Below are 16,159 nucleotides of genomic sequence, written 5' to 3'. Positions count from 1 at the left end.
CAGGGGAGGATGGGAGAACAAGAGCTAAGCTTTCTCCCCCCGTGGCTTATGAGGGAGACCGGGAAGCACTCAGGGCATTTGGAGGAGAGGAGCAGGTTCCTGCCCGGGGGGGCAGTGCAGGGCTGGGGGTGCATCAGCACCCTGCTCACAGAAAAGCAAAGAGACAGCCAAGTGAGGACCAGCAGAATGGGTGCCCAGGGAGGCCCGGAGTCCCAGAGTCCCTACCCACCTGGGGCTCACAGAGGTGAGCCGGCCTTGCTTGTGCTTAGTTGCTCAGTCATGTCCAGCTCCTTGTACTGATCCCACGGACTGTAGCCCACCAGGCTCCTCTGTCCATGGAATTCTCGAGGCAAGAGTATTGGAGTGGGTTGCCATTCCCTTCCCCAGGGGATCTTCCAGACCGGGGGATCAAACCTGAGTCTTCTGTGTCTCCTGCATTGGCAGGAGGGTTCGTTACCTGCCAAGCCACCTTTGGGAACCATCAGAACTCTCATCAAGCTTGTCCTATTGTGGAGATCCCTCTGACGGGGAACCTGAAGTGAAGTAGACACCGGAAGGGCTGCCAGAGCCATCTGCAGATAGTGGGGGCCCAGGTGGGCGTCTGTAGCCCAGTCCTGCCACCTGGCCACCTGCCGTCCCTGGATGTTTCTTTCCCCTGCTCCCTCCAGCTAGGCTCTGGACGCTCCATCTTCCCTCCCCACCCAAGGCTTCTGCTTCACCAGGCTCTGTGCTGGGGGTTGTGATGGAGTCCTGGTTAGAGTACCCCTAGCCAAGTATGCTTATAACCTGGAGGGGCATAGAACCAGACCCTGACAGTCCCAGTCCCGGGAGGGAAGCAGCAGATCTGGCAAGGGTGCAGGTCCTTCCACCGGGAAGATGGAAACGGAGTTTTGGCCTGAACAGCAGGGAAGGAGCCCTTTAAGGGAGATCCCAGGCGCTCCAGGTATAAGGCTCTCTGTGTGCCTGGTATAAGCCCTGACTGCCTGAAGGCAAATTGGTGTCCCAGCTTTGCCAGGAGAGGGCGTGGACCTAGGCATTCGGCACTGGGGCCAGGCTGGGGTCGCCAGGGTGCCACCCCACCGCCCACACACCCCACCCTCAAAGAGGCCGGGCCGGCAGATGGGCGGCCGGCCCTGGGGGTGGCGGTCGTCTGGCGGACACAGGCGCACCCACCCCCGCGCCCGCCCTGGTGACAAAGCGGCCGAGACAAAGGCGCGGCCAACACCTGTCGCTCTTGGCTGGGCTGCCGCTTTTCTCTGCCGAAGCGGCTGCAGCTGCCAACTGTCACGGGCATCAAGTTACGGGGACCAGACGGCGGCCTCCGCCAGCCCGGCGAGGGGCGGGGGAGGGAGAGGGAGGACTGGGGGGAGAGGGAGCCCAGGGGCTGGGGAGGGGGGCCGGGCCGAACGGAAAGGGGTGTGGGACCAGGGAAGGGTGGGTGGGCAGGGAGGGCAGGATGGGGCAGGGCGAGCTTGGGTTGGGGACTGGGGGTGGGAGGGGGTGGGTGGTGAGAACCAGATAAGGTGGGGGAGGGGCGGGGGAGGGAAGGCCTGGCGGCGGTTGGTATATTGAGGGAGGAGAGGGAGGGGGAAAGAAGGAGAAAGGGGGTCGGGGAGCGAAGGAGCCGATAAGGAGATGGGAGGGCGATGAGGACCAGGAAAGGACCAATGACCAGAGAAAGAGGTCCGAGAGATGGAGCTGTTGAGGGCGGGCCTGCGGACCCCGCCCCACTAGGATCCCCGAGCAGGCTGCAGGCGGCGTTGAGACCCTGGTATGAGGACCCACAAGTCCGCTAGAAATGAGAGGGGCCAGGGGCTCGCTCCCACCCCTGCTGCCCTTAAGGCCCTCACCTCCCTGGGACTCTACAGCCTCCCCAGACCGGACCTGTGGCTCCCTCCAGCTTCGGAGACCGCGGTCTTTGCTGTGGCTCTAGCCTCCAGGATCCCAGCACGCGCGCTGAAGGGTCCCCCTCCCGTGGCATCTTAGGTGAAGGAAGTCAAGCGCGAATGGATGGATGAACGGATGGGTGCGCTCCTGCTCGCGCGCGCAGCAGACCTGTTCAGGGTCGGGAGGGAAACAAGCGCACCCGGGGCCACAGCTCTCGTGGTCATCGCCCCCTCGGGTGCCCACAGCCCCCGCCAACGCGGGGGTCGCTCGGAGGCCCAGCTGGGCTTCCCCCTCCCTCCCACCCCGCTAGTCCCCGGCTGCAGGCCACGCCCCGCCAGCTGCTGGCGGACCCCGGCGGCAGGGCCGGACAAAGGGGCCTCTGCCATTGGCCCGCACAAGCAATTGGTGTATTGAGATGCAAATAAGGCGCTATAAAAGGAGTGGGGTCCGCGGCTGGCGCGAGGACGCAGCGGAAGACGCGAGTGGACGAGGGCGGCGGCTGTGGGCCTTGCGCGGCGAGGGGCGCGCTCGCTTCTAGCGCTCGCCGGGCTCCCGGCGGTGCGCGTCATGGCCCCGCTCCTGGCGCCGGGCCGGGACCGCGCGGGCAGGGAAGATGAGGACGGCTGCGAGGCGCGCGGGGACCGCAAGGTGCTGGCTGTATCCGCGGATGGGCGAGGGAAAGGGAGGGATTGGGGGGCCACGCAGGGCCAGGACTCAGTTGCTTGCTTCCCGCAGGCCCGGAAGCCCCTGGTGGAGAAGAAGCGGCGCGCACGGATCAACGAGAGCCTGCAGGAGCTGCGGATGCTGCTGGCGGGCGCCGAGGTGAGGCCAGAGGGGTCGGGAATGGGGGATGCCTAGGGTCTGCGGGCCCGCGGGCCGGCCTCGCCTCACCTCCCCTGCCCGGCGGCGCAGGTGCAGGCCAAGCTGGAGAACGCCGAGGTGCTGGAGCTCACGGTGCGGCGCGTGCAAGGCGCGCTGCGGGGCCGGGAGCGCGGTGAGTGGCGGCCGTTAGCGCGGCGGGTGGGGGGGCGTGGGGAGCGTTCGCCCGGCCTGCCGCGGCGCGGCTCCACCGAGGACTTCCCCGGCCCGGGGCATGGGGCGCCCCTCGCGTCTACTGGGTGAGCTTCGTCCCCGCGGGGCGGACGGGCCGGGCCACAGAGTTCACCGCTCACTGGGCCCGGCGCGGTTCTCTCCCCTCCCATCTCCGAGCGCAGAGCGCGAGCAGCTGCAAGCGGAAGCCAGCGAGCGCTTCGCCGCCGGCTACATCCAGTGCATGCACGAAGTGCACACGTTCGTGTCCACGTGCCAGGCCATTGACGCTACCGTCGCCGCCGAGCTCCTGAACCACCTGCTCGAGTCCATGCCGCTGCGCGAGGGCAGCAGCTTCCGCGATCTGCTGGGGGACGCCCTGTCCGCGCCGCCCGCAGCCCCGGGGCGGAGCAACTGGCTCGTAGGAGGCGCCCTGGAGTCCCCGCTGCCCAGCCCTCGGGGCTCCGGGGACGACCAGTCCTCAGACCTGGAGGAGGTCCCCGAGGCTGAACTGAGCCGGGCCCCGCCTGCCGAGGGGACTGACTCGGTGCCCGCAGCCCTGGGCAGCCTGACCTCTGCCCGCTCGGCCCAGAGTGTCTGGAGGCCTTGGTGACCAACACCAACCTGGGGCCCGCGGGGTGGGCCCTGCCTTCCCAGGTTCCGTTCCCTCCTCCCTGAGGTCCAGACGTGGTGGGCAGGGTTCTGGATATTTCCCAGTCCTGCTGTTCAGTCCCGCATAACCAGTCCAGCCAGGCCCCTTTTTACTTGCGGAAAGAATGTTTATGCATTCCCCCGCCCCAGCCCTCTGGTGGGTGGAGGGAGGGAGCTACAGGCGGGAGGAGGAATCTTGTAGGGCTCCCAGGATTCTCTGGGATTCGCCTGCCCTATACTTCTCAGGCACCCTGTGGGTCTGGAGACAGAGGTGATGGAATGGAGCTGAGCCTCTCCTCGGTGCTGGGCACTAGTGTCCTGGCAGAAGGAGACTTCAGGCCCTGGCAGCCCTGGCCATTCAGCCAGGACACGCGGGAGGCGTTCTGCAGGATTGCCCAGAGCCGCCACAGAGAACAGGGTTCTCGGTATGTCTTGCATTTAGCACACTTGAGCTTGTGTATTAGGTTGCCATCGATGGTTACAATTGTGTTAAATAAAGCATTCTGGAGACTTAGTTACCCGTCTGAAGTATTGCTGAATGCTGTGGTGTTATTAAGGTGTCAGTCAAATGCATAAATACAAAGCCAAGCACATTTTCCCCACATCTAATGCCGTGAGTGGTTTTAAAACTTCTCACTGTCAACAAACAAAGAAGTGTAGAGGCAGTGGTGATGGATGCCCCATGGTACATCTTGTGGTGGACAGTGCTTCCACTTCGCTATGGCCAGGCCATTCCAGGTGGGTTTCCCCTGCAGGTCCTTGGACCTGGCCTGCTCTCCCTGGGAACTGTGTGTGTTCTGGTGATGGAAACTCAAGCATGGAGTTTGTCTCCATAGTCACTAAGGAGAAGGGAAACGGCTGGTTCCCAGACCATTCTCTTGTTTGTGAACTTCCGGGAATAAAACTGATGCCTGACTGCTAGCCACGTGGTGTGGAAGTTTCTTTCAGAAGCCTATTGGGTCCATGAGTGTGGTGCAGACATCTGTCCACTTAGGTGATTACTTTTCTCTACTGAAGAGCGAGCTCCCCCATTGCCATTGACCTCAGGGACACAGAGACTCACCCAGTTCATGGCCCAGGCAGTTTGGACTTCAGGCCAAATTGAGCCCAGGAGGTCAGCAACCCTGGAAGGAGGGATACAGGCAGCTGGGGTGTAGGGAGCCCACCCTCTTGGGCTGGGTCAGGGCCTGCAGGTCATGCGGTCAGCTGATTGCAGTCCCTGCCACAAGGAGCGCAGCCCCCACATCTCCTGCTCCAGAACCCCAAGCTTATTCTTGTTCTCTCTTAGGGTTGGCAGGGCCCATGCCTAGTCAAGGGGTGACAGTTTAGGATTCACACCTAGGTCTCCTGTCCAGGGTGTACCTTTGCTTTTAAACGTCTCTCCCTGGAGTTCCCCTGGTGGTCCAGTGGTTAAGACTGTGCTTGCAACTCTCGGGGCACAGGTTCAATCCTTGGTTGGGGAACTAAGACCCCACATGATGTGTGTCGTCAAAAATAATAATAAAAATCAGTTCAGTTCAGTCGCTCAGTCATGTCCGACTTTGTGACCCCATGGACTGCAGCACGCCAGGCCTCCCTGTCCATCACCAACTCCTGGAGTTTACCCAAACTCATGTCCATTGAGTTGGTGATGCCATCCAACCATTTCATCCTCTGTTGTCCCTGTCTCCTCCTGCCTTCAATCTTGCCCACCATCAGGGTCTTTTCAGATGAGTCAGTTCTTTGCATCAGGTGGCCAAAGGATTGGAGTTTTGGCATCAGCCCTTCCAATGAATATTCAGGACTGATTTCCTTTAGGATAGACTGGTTGGATCTCCTTGCAGTCCGAGGGACTCTCAAGAGTCTTCTCCAACACCACAGTTTAAAAGCATCAATTCTTCAGCTCCTAGCTTCCTTTATAGTCCAACTCTCACATCCATATATGACCACTGGAAAAACCATAGCTTTGACTAGACGGACCTTTGTTGGCAAAGTAATGTCTCTGCTTTTTAATATGCTGTCTAGGTTGGTTGTAACTTTTCTTCCAAGGAGCAAGCTTCTTTTAATTTCATGGCTGCAGTCACCATCTGCAGTGATTTTGAAGCGCCCGCAAAATAAAGTCTGTCACTGTTTCCATTGTTTCCCCATCTATTTGCCATGAAGTGATGGGACCAGATGCCATGATCTTAGCTTTCTGAATGTTGAGTTCAGAAATGTTCCCTGTCACCCCTGACCAGTAAGCCCATCTGGTCCATTTATATGGTTACATCCAAGTGCCCTCAGGGAGAAGGCAATGGCACCCCACTCCAGTACTCTTGCCTGGAAAATTCCATGGATGGAGGAGCCTGGTAGGCTGCGGTCCATGGGGTCGCTGAGGGTTGGACACGACTGAGCGACTTCACTTTCACTTTTCACTCTCATGCATTGGAGAAGGAAATGGCAACCCACTCCAGTGTTCTTGCCTGGAGAATCCCAGGAACGGGGAAGCCTGGTGGGCTGCCGTCTATGGGGTCACACAGAGTCGGAAACGACTGAAGTGACTTAGCAATAGCAAGTGCCCTCGAGCTCAAGTCCATTTCCATCCTGTTGATCTCCCTGCATTCTCCTGTCTACTCAGTGTTGACATTTAGACGTGAGCTAGGCATCACAAACCACCGCCAAAGAACAACTGATTTTCGCCCGTCCGCGCCCCCCACCCCACCCCGCTCCGAAAGGCGTTCGGAGGCGCCCTGCTGTCGGACGCTGGAGCTCAGAGATGTTCGAATGCCCTGGAGGCGCTCGGAGGTATTGGAAGCACCCGGAGGCGCTCGGACGCTTTCGGAGGCGACAGACTCTTGGCCACGCCCCCGACACGCCCTCACGCTCACGCGGTGAGCTCTGGGCAATGTAGTTCCAGCCCTTTGATCTCCCTTTCCCTGAGGACGCTGCAGGCAGTGTCAGAACTACGACTCCCAGGGGCCTCTGCGGCCTGGGGGCTCCTCCCCCCGCTGCCTGGAGCTCCGAGTTCGTCCACCACAGGAGTCCAACGAACCCACCGGCGCCCAGGGGTCTCGCGCGGTCGGTTAAGCGGCTCTGCGGTCAGTAGAGGCCGGGCTGCAGTCCCTTACGCATCCTCGGGACCAGGAAAGGGAGCGATGAAGGCGCCGGCGCCCCGCCGCTCTGGCCTTCCGCCCGCGGCTCCAGCTTAGGGCCCCCGACCACTTCGGGCCACCAGGAGACCTGGCCGTCGGGAGTATTAAAAGCGCCCCGGCCTCTCGGGAAGTGCGACCAAAGCCAACAGCGACTGGTGTCGAGGAAGAAGGGGGTCGTTTCAGGCTGTGACATGGAAGCAGTTTTCTCGAGGAGGAAAGACGAGTCTTACAGACCGTTTGGTGACCGCGCCTCAGCTGTGCCCAGCGTTCACTCTACGATTGCAGTGAGCAGCTGTTACGTGCAGCGGTCACAGAGATGAGACCGACCAGAGCCTTACTGTCGAGGAACTGGGCGAACAAGAACCCCCAGAGGCCCCAGGCTGCTAAAATACATCCCAGAAGTCGACAATCCAGGCGGTGCTTAGGAGATGGCAAGCCAGAGACACGGGAAGCTCATGAGGTAATTAAAGACAGTTCCTGGGCTTAAGTGGGTCTCAAAGGAGGAGGGATAAGATTTTAAAACGGATGACCCAGAGCCTTTTAGCTCCTCTTGGGAGCTCCCAGGCTGTTTTGCTCTTCCATCCCGGTATAAAAAGTTGCCCCCCGCCCCCCAAAGATGGTAACTCTGGCCCTATCTGTTCTGCTCCTAGTTGCTGTCATTCTGCCCCTCCATTGTCGACAGATGACACTCAGGCACCATCTTCCTCTCCCCTCCAGATCCCACCCCAGCTTAACCTGGGGAAATTGTGTATGTCTCTTAGACATCTCAGTCAATGGCCAGGCCATGGTCTCTGTCACCCCGACAGCTCCATCCCAGGAAACTTGTTCAGACTTAATCGTGTCTCTCCTAGTTAACTGTCTGCCTGTTTCTTCCTTCACAGGTTTCTTGTTAGTCTCCATTCTTAAACTTTTTTCATTTCCTCACCTGCTTGCCCCTAACAAAATTTCACCATTTTCTGTTTCCCACCATTCTACTGGAAGCTTCTGGCAGTCTCTGGTGAAATCCTAAATAGTAGAGCATCTGACACTATCAAGAATGTCATTCTTAAGACACTGTTCTCTGTCTAGTTTTTTTGCTTCCTCTTCCCCCATTCCTTCTCAAGTTGTAGACAGGGCTGTTCTCTGCAGCCCACCCTGTACATCTTGCTGCAGCCCACATCTTCCCTGGACTTACTGCTCTGTGGTCTCCCTGGCTTCTCCCAGTCCTCTCTGGAGCTCCGGTCACATGGGGTCACAGAGACAGACACGACTGAGCACAGCGCACAGCATTCTAGTGGCTAAAGTTTCTTCTCAAGTTTATACTGTAATGATGGAGACAGACAAGAAATACATGCTCTGGCAGATGGTATGTTCGTGCCAAGAAAAATTATAAATCAGGTCATGGGGACAGGGCGTTATGGTGTGGAAGCAGGGTGCAGATTTCAGTAAGTTGATTATAGAGGACGACTCTCTCTGTAGGTTGTGTTTTGAGCGGAGAATGGATGATGTTCATGGATGGGGACAAAAGCCAGCGGCTGTCCTGGGAAGGAGTGGGTTAGGGTTCAGATGGCCTTAACAATAGAACTGGCCTTGCTTTGCGCATGAAGTGCGACCGTGGGAGCAAAGAAAGAAAGCGAAGTTGCTCAGTCCTGTCTGACTCTTTGTGACCCCATGGACTGTAACCTCCCAGCCTCCTCCGTCCATGGGATTTTCCAGGCAAGAGTACTGGAGTGGGTTGCCATTTCCTTCTCCAGGGTATCTTCCCAAACCAGGGATCCAACCCGAGTCTCCCGCACTGCAGGCAGATGCTTTACCGTCTGAGCCACCAGGAAGCCCTGGTGGGAGTAAAGCCCTCCCAAATCCCTTCTGTCCCCACTCACCCCTCTGCCCCTCCCACTGTTTTGCCTCCTTCATTTTTTCTTTTCCTGCCTCTTCCGTCATCCTCTTCCCTCTTGTCCTCCCCATTCTTTGGACTCTCCCGGCCTCTCCTCTGCTCTGGCCTCTCCTCTAGCCATCCTTCTCCTCCCAGCGTGGGGTGGGCTTGGCTGGGGACGGCCATGAGCCTCCAGGCCACGTGACGCCCCCTCCCTGCCCCTCCACCGCAGGCTCTGAGCGCCTGGCTTCCCAGGAAGGCGTCCAAGCTGCCACAGTCCCCCTACCGAGAGGGCTTCGGGGGCACCAAGGACACGTGCCGACTGTACCCAGGTGAACCCCGGGGAGGCAGGAGGAGAGCCGCAAGAGGCACGGTGGTCCGCACCCCGTTTCTTCCCCACTGCGCACAGACCGGCCTGCTGGTCCTGACTCGGATGGGTAAGCAGGGGCCGCCTCGTGGACACCGCTGAGGGGCAGGGGAGCCTCTAGTGCAGGAGCACAGGGTCTGCTGGTTATGCTTGGTCCAGGTCAGGAGGGAGAAGCACCCTTCTCGTGCGAGCTGGCACGTGGGCACAGATGGGCCCTCACCGGTGCAGGTGGGCCGCGAGCCCAGAAGCCCCGGTGGAGCCCAGCTCTGCGCGTTTCCCCACAGACTTTCCCGTGGACCCGGTCTGTAGCCAGGCCTCCCCACCAGGCCCCTCTGCAGGCCGAGGAGGGTCCGGGGTGGAGGGGCAGGAGGCACCCCCTGTGTTGGAGAAGCTGAGAACAAGTCTCAGGGGGCAGCCTGCACCCTGTAAGCAGGAGGAGGGCAGACGATTGTACCACGTGCGGGGGAGCGGGGCCTTGCCCTTAAGGAAAATGTGATTTTAGAGGAGCAGACACTTCTTGAGCATTCGTGTCTGAGGAACAAAGGCCATGGGAGAAGAACAGGAGAGCTGGGGGTTTGAGAAAAGGTGTGGTGGCCTCTGACAGCAGGCTCCTGAAGGAAGGCTTCCTGGAGGAGGTGGCCTGGGAGCCCTGCAGGACAGGTGGAGGAGGACTTTGCTGTGGAAATCTAGTCCCCATGGCTGGAGAACCAGGAGGGTCCGAGGAGGGGGTCTGGAATAGAGCACAAGGGCCCGTCCTGTTGAGGGCTAGGCTTGGGGGTGCCCTCTTAGAGCCTCCTCACCTCCCTCCTGCCTCCTCTCGGCCTCCCTGCATCACCTCTCCTCCTCCAACAGCTTCCCGGAGCAGCTCCCTGGCAGCTGGAAGGCTGGGCAGACTCCCACGCGGTCCAGTCCCCACGCGCCCCCTGCCTTCCCTGGGCCCTGGAGCAGGGAGCTCACAGCGCAGAGGATGAGATGGCGGTCTGTTGTCCCAGCGCGTGGCAGGGCCACGCAGCTCTGTTATCTCAGTTTCTGGGGGTCGGGGATCCAGCCAAGACTGGCAGGGGCTTCTGCCTCGAGGTCTCGCGAGGCTGTACCCGGGTGTCGGCCGGGACTGTGGCCCATGCACAGGTCCACCTGGAGGGTCCAGGATCACTCACGTTGGCGGGATTCGGCTCTTCACGAGCTACTAGGGGAGCGTCATCCTTTTCTGCATTTTGCTGGAGGGCTCACTCCGTTGGCCACGTGGGCCTCTTCAGAGCGCACCTCCCTGGGGGGACAGGCCCCCGTGACCCCCATCTGCAATGGCAGCTTGTCCTTCTGTGCTGTTAGGTTCCGCTCACCCTGGGGGGCCTCGCAGGGTGCTCGTCCAGTGTGGGGGCCACACCCCCGCCCCACTCTGCGCTCTTCCTACCGTCCCCCAGGCCTGGGTCTCCAGAGACGGTCATACTGTGTCCAGTGTGACAATTGTGTGTTTTTCTCTCGTTTTAGAAACTGTAGCCTGGGCTGTCGCACCCTGAGATAGATGTACCCAGAGAGTTGTAGGGTGCGCTGTGGACACTGTTCTGTCCACGCCGCCCCTGCGTCAGCCCTCCCCGGCCTTTGCTTACTAGGCTTTCCCGCCTCCTCCAGGAGACAGAGCCGCTTTCCTTAAGCTCAGGAGCTGTTTGCATTTTTATCAGAGCAGGATCAGGCCCCCAGTCTCCACGGAGTGGAGCAGCAACAGAGAAAATCCGAGAAGGAAGCATAGGGGCCCCCACAAGCCACACAGTCAAGGCTTGAACCACAGCTAAATCTCGGTGTTGGTGAGAGCCTGGGAAGAGCCTCCGCCGAGGCCTGGGCGCCCCGGGTGCCCCAGGAGCCCGAGCCAGAGGGGCTGGATGAGGCAGGGCGGCCCCAGGCGCATGGTGTCCCTGTCTGGTGTCCCCTGCCCAGGGCCCGCCAGGAGCTGGCACCTTATGCTGTTTTTCTGTTTGTAGGCTGTGTAAGTTAAAAAGGACTGGCTCTTTCTTTACTGGCAAACCTGCCAACCTTGACTGCCCTGGCTTGACAAGATGGAAGGAAGGAGAGGGAAGGCGGGAAGAAGGGCCCCAGGCCCCGCCCCTCGCCACCCCTCCCCTGGGCCAGCCCTGGGTCCTGCTTTCTGGTCCTGCTTATCCTCCCGGGCTCCATCCAGCCCCTTGGCATTTGACCACTCCACTCTGGGGACACTGTGCCCCAGCACTGACCCCTGGAGACACTCGGGTAAGGGGAGCCAGGCTCACTCCCGGACCAGAGCAGCCCTCAGGTGGGCCAGCACTGGGAGCAAAAAGCAGAGGACTCAGCCCCTTTTTCCTTGACACGTTATGGAAATTTGCGAGCACAAAGTGGAAGGGATTTTTCACTACACACCTGCACACCCGCTGCCGATGATCCCACTCACGTTTTACTAGACTGTTATATCTAGACAACCATCTTGTAATTCATTTTATTTTTGATGCATTCAAAATCAATTTTAGCCTCAAATGTACTTGCCCCTACATACTTTCGCATGTACATTAACTAGAGTTCATTACTGATAGTCTTTTAATATAAAACAATGAAATGCCCGGCTTGTAAGTGAACATTCACTCTTTTGACAAGTGTATGCATTCTTGTAACTCAGACCCTTATCGAGATACTGAGTGTTCCCATTACCCCAGAAAGTTCCCTCATGCTCCTTGCTGGTTGACCCCCAGTCCACTCAGAGGCAACCACTCTAACCTCCTTGTGATACTGGTACAAAGGTACTAAGTGAAGTCGCTCAGTCCTGTTCGCCTCTTTGTGACCCCATGGACTGTAGCCCACCAGTCTCCTCGTCCATGGAATTTTCCAGGCAAGAGTACTGGAGTGGGTTGCCATTTTCTTCTCCAGGGGATCGTCCCAACCCAGGAATTGAACTCAGGTCTTCCCCATTGCAGGCAGATGGTTTACCATCTGAGCTACCACAGATTTAATACTGGAGCCTAAAGCAAAAGGGAATTATTTTTAATGGCTGATTTTTTTTTCCCCAGAACACCGAAGTAGTTAAAAACCTGTTGAAAAATGAAAAGTAGATATATCAAAATAGTTTATTTATACAAAAATCAACCAATAATCTTGCTTTCCTGGTTTTAGTGGAAATGAACTCATCAATATTTCCGAAGTCTACTACTTACCTTGTTTTTAAAGGAGAGAATTGCCATGCTAATTTCTTTTGATGAAGTGATCTTAATTTTTCATTTACTGCAGCTTACTGAAGTGTCTTATAGGATGCCATGGTGACTGGGAATGCTAACAACCTTCTCAAGGCCATGTCCAAATTGGAAAGTATTACACTAAGCAAATTTGTGAATCAGCCTTAGAAGATGCAAACACTATTTAATAACTGATACTGCATGCTGCTTAAAACTATATCAGATGGATATATAGGATTTAGGATATTTGAGTCAAGTAAGTGGCTGCTTTGTGTAAGAGGTATCCATAGAAAACTTTTCTCCATTTAAAAATTCAAAATGTAAGACACTTTTTTGTATAATCATTTACAATCTGAAAATTAAGGCGTCTATAGTTTCTTTAATTTCCATTTGATATGCAGTTTTATAATAATTGACACTCATCTAGTGATTCATTTCCAATTTTTATACTTTAATTTTAAAATTCAAGTGCAGCATTGGTGAGATAGTGGTGAGCATAGCTGCCTTTCATAAAGTTCAAACAGTAGCCCATATCTTTTGCTAAGATTTCACATTAATCAAACATTGAAAGTCTCTGTTATTTCTAAACAAAGGTACAGGCCTTCTGCTAAGCATACAACAATGTATAGTCTTTTTTTTTAATTGTATAAACATTAACTTTTACACGGGTTTATAATAACATCCTACACAGATTGTATAAAATAATGCATTTGTGCCAAGATGCTTTTGATGTATGCTTTTCATTTAATATATATTTCAGTATAAGTGCCTTTGTATATGAAATACCTTGTTTACATTTAATCTTGATCCTCACGGGATATCTGGATGTGTTTTTAATGTAGATTTTAGAACAGACATAAGAATATCCCATCTGTGCATCCATTTTTAAAACTTCACACACAAAATATATATGTATATTATATGTATCCATATACATATATATATAAATGCTAAAAAATGGTTAACATTTGATTTCCCAGGGCAGCATTTATGCATATTTTTATGAGCTGAGGAAGCACAAATTTGGCATAATCATATTTGGGGGGAAAATGTCTTATAAATTCTTGTATAACATGGTGTATTTTCTCCATTAGACTATACCTGGCCACAGGCATTTTAAATTTTATTTCCAACCTCTAATTTCATAAGCTAGACTTAGAAAGTTTCATCTTTCATTTCAATGAAGTCAGTACAACTTACTTGATTGTTATGACATTGTTCTTAATGTGAGCAGATCTCGTGGTCAGACATGCTTGTTCACAATGAGCTACATCTTGTGTACAAGCAAAAAATAAAAAGTTCTTGCTCCATTATTGACAGTATTTCAGAACTCATGTGATTTGCTTGTAACATGATACACTTGTTTTGAATTTTATTAGACCAGGCACATGGGTTTCCAACAATTTCCTGTGATTCTCTTAAGATTTAAATTGTTTTCTTCAAAGTGTAACATCTAAAACCACTCAATATATTGTGATTTTTGTTTCTTTGATTTTGTCATCTTCTGCAAAACATCATCTATTAAACTGTCAGTTTGAATATTTTTCAGAAACACTTCCCATTTTAGACAGCAGCACAATGAGACATCAAATTTTCAAGGTCACAGCTTCTGTCTAAATTTTTCTAATATTTGAAACCTTTTTCATGGTAACAAAAATTTGATTCTGTTGTATTATTGTGGGGAAACATGCACAAAAAATAAAGACACTTCTTGTGAATAAATGAACCAGTCACAGTGAATTTATTTGCCATTATAATAGTAAAAAAAAAAAATTTGGAAGAATCTTTGGCCATCATGTGAAATAGATTCTTTAAAATAGCTTCTCTAAAATATACCCTTTTCCTTTGTTGGGTCGGTGTTGTATTAAAATCATTTTTATTATCACAAAGTAGCAACCATAATATAAAACTGTTAAAAATGTATTTCAAAATGGCATCTTCTTTCTTTTGCTCACACTCACTGAAATTTCTAATATTTCTCTTTTTTTCCCAAATAAGAATCTTTAACTCTGAATTTGATGGTAGTTCTGTTCTAATAATGTCAGTGTTAAGGAACCCTCATTTTTAGTTGCTGGAATGCTGTTTTTCTACTCCAATTTGTAATTGTCCCCTATTATTTTGATACATTTCTGCATATATTTTTCTTCTTTTCTGAAGTATTACACCATTTGACTTTGTAGATACTACAGATACCATATTTGTCTAAAACAATTTAGTATACATTTAAAATATGTATTTAATGAATTATATAATTATTACAAATATATTTAAATTAATATGAATTTTAATATTTCACAGGTAGGTATACATAAAGTTTTGTTTCAAATATAGAGAAATCAATTGTTGTTTAGAATGTAAAATTCTGTAGTCACTGTGGGAAACAGTTTGATAGTTTCCAGAAAGTTATACTCTCCTGCCTGGAGAATCCCAGGGACGGGGGACCTGGTGGGCTGCAGTCCATGGGGTCGTGAAGAGTCAGACACGACTGAGCCACTTCACTCTCACTTTTCACTTTCATGCATTGGAGAAGGAAATGGCAACCCACTCCAGTGTTCTTGCCTGGAGAATCCCAGGGATGGGGGAGCCTGGTGAGCTGCTGTCTATGGGGTCGCACAGAGTCGGACACGACTGAAGCAACTTAGTAGTAGTAGTAGTAGAAAGTTATACTAAAACTATTTTATGACCTAGCAAGTCCACTCCTAGGCAAAAACACAAAAGAACTGAAAATAGGGACTCAAACCAATTCAGTTCAGTTCAGTCGCTCAGTCATGTCCGACACTTTTCAACCCTATGGACTGCAGCACACCAGGCCTCCCTGTCCATCACCAACTCCTGGAGCCTACTCAAACTCATGTCCATCAGGTCGGTGATGCTATCCGATCATCTCATCCTCTGTTGTCCCCTTCCCCTCCTGCTTTCAATCTTTCCCAGCATCAGGGTCTTTTCAAAAATGAGTGAGTTCTTCCCATCATGGGGCCAAAGTATTGGAGTTTCAGCTTCAGCATCCGTCCTTCCAATGAATATTCAGAACTGATTTCCTTTAGGATGGACTGGTTGGATCTCCTTGCAGCCCAAGGGACTCTCAAGAGTGTTTTCCAACACCACAGTCCAAAAGCATCAATTCTTGGTGCTCAGTTTTCTTTATAGTCCAACTCTCACATCCATACATGACTACTGGAAAAACCACAGCTTTGACTAGACAGACCTTTGTTGGCAAAGTAATGTCTCTGCTTTTTAATATGCTATCTAGGTTGGTCATAACTTTTCTTCCAAGGAGCAAGTGTCTTTTTATTTCATGGCTGTAGTCACCGTCTGTAGTGATTTTGGAGCCCCTAAAAATAGTCTCTCACTGTTTCCACTGTTTTTCCCATCTATTTGCCATGAAGTGATGGGACCAAATGCCATGATCTTAGTTTTCTGAATGTTATTTTAAGCCAACATCTTCACTTTCCTCTTTCATTTTCATCAGGAGGCTCTTGAGTTTTTTTTTGCTTTCTGCCATAAGGGTGGTGTCATCTGCATATCTGAGGTTATTGATATTTCTCCCAGCAATCTTGATTGCAGCTTGTGTTTCATCCAGCCCAGCAATTGCATTATGTACTCTGCATATAAGTTAAATAAGCAGGGTGACAATATACAACCTTCATGTACTCCTTTCCTGATCTGGAGCCAATCTGTTGTTCCATGTCCAGTGCTAACTGTTGCTTCTTGATCTGTATACAGATTTCTCATGAGGCAGGTCAGGTGGTCTGGTATTCCCATCTCTTTAAGAATTTTCCACCACGGTTTGTTGGTGGTGGTGATCGACACAGTCAAGGCTATGGTTTTTCCAGTGGTCATGTATGGATGTGAGAGATGGACTATAAAGAAAGCTGAGTGCCAAAGAATTGATGCTTTTAAACTGTGGTGTTGGAGACGACTCTTGAGAGTCCCTTGGACTGCAAGGAGATGCAACCAGTTCATCCTAAAGGAGATCAGTTCTGGGTGTTCATTGGAGGGACTGATGTTGAAGCTGAAACTCCAATGCTTTGGCCACCTGATGTGAAGAACTGACTCATTTGAAAAGACCCTG

The 16,159-nt window shown here is 52.9% G+C and overlaps 1 protein-coding gene and 1 long non-coding RNA gene across 5 annotated transcripts; both read left to right on the top strand.

Annotated features, from left to right (window-relative positions):
• Positions 1-1,558: 1,558 nt before the first annotated feature.
• On the top strand, positions 1,559-4,081 carry HES6 (hes family bHLH transcription factor 6). Of its 3 annotated transcripts, none has more exons than XM_006066769.4 (4): positions 1,559-2,535; positions 2,623-2,709; positions 2,800-2,841; positions 3,102-3,230. In XM_006066769.4, exons 1-4 carry the CDS (start codon positions 2,455-2,457, stop codon positions 3,228-3,230), a joined length of 339 nt encoding a protein of 112 aa, XP_006066831.3. In that variant the 5' UTR covers positions 1,559-2,454. The 3 variants fall into 3 exon arrangements, with proteins under 3 accessions (XP_006066831.3, XP_006066830.1, XP_006066829.1); XM_006066768.4 differs by having other exon boundaries at positions 1,584-2,535; positions 2,806-2,881; positions 3,102-4,081; XM_006066767.4 differs by having other exon boundaries at positions 1,588-2,535; positions 2,800-2,881; positions 3,102-4,081.
• A 2,423-nt stretch (positions 4,082-6,504) lies between these two features.
• Positions 6,505-13,809, top strand: LOC102406308. Of its 2 annotated transcripts, XR_003110310.3 has the most exons (4): positions 6,505-7,137; positions 7,559-7,565; positions 8,762-8,966; positions 9,749-13,809. It is a non-coding gene; the product is annotated as an uncharacterized LOC102406308 (long non-coding RNA). The 2 variants fall into 2 exon arrangements; XR_328266.4 differs by lacking the exon at positions 7,559-7,565 and having other exon boundaries at positions 6,509-7,137.
• The last annotated feature ends 2,350 nt before the right edge of the window (positions 13,810-16,159 follow it).

This window comes from Bubalus bubalis, chromosome 6 (genome assembly GCF_019923935.1).
Source record: "Bubalus bubalis isolate 160015118507 breed Murrah chromosome 6, NDDB_SH_1, whole genome shotgun sequence".
Classification (NCBI taxonomy): Eukaryota; Metazoa; Chordata; class Mammalia; order Artiodactyla; family Bovidae; genus Bubalus; species Bubalus bubalis.
This window is presented reverse-complemented; position numbering and strand designations above follow the sequence as displayed.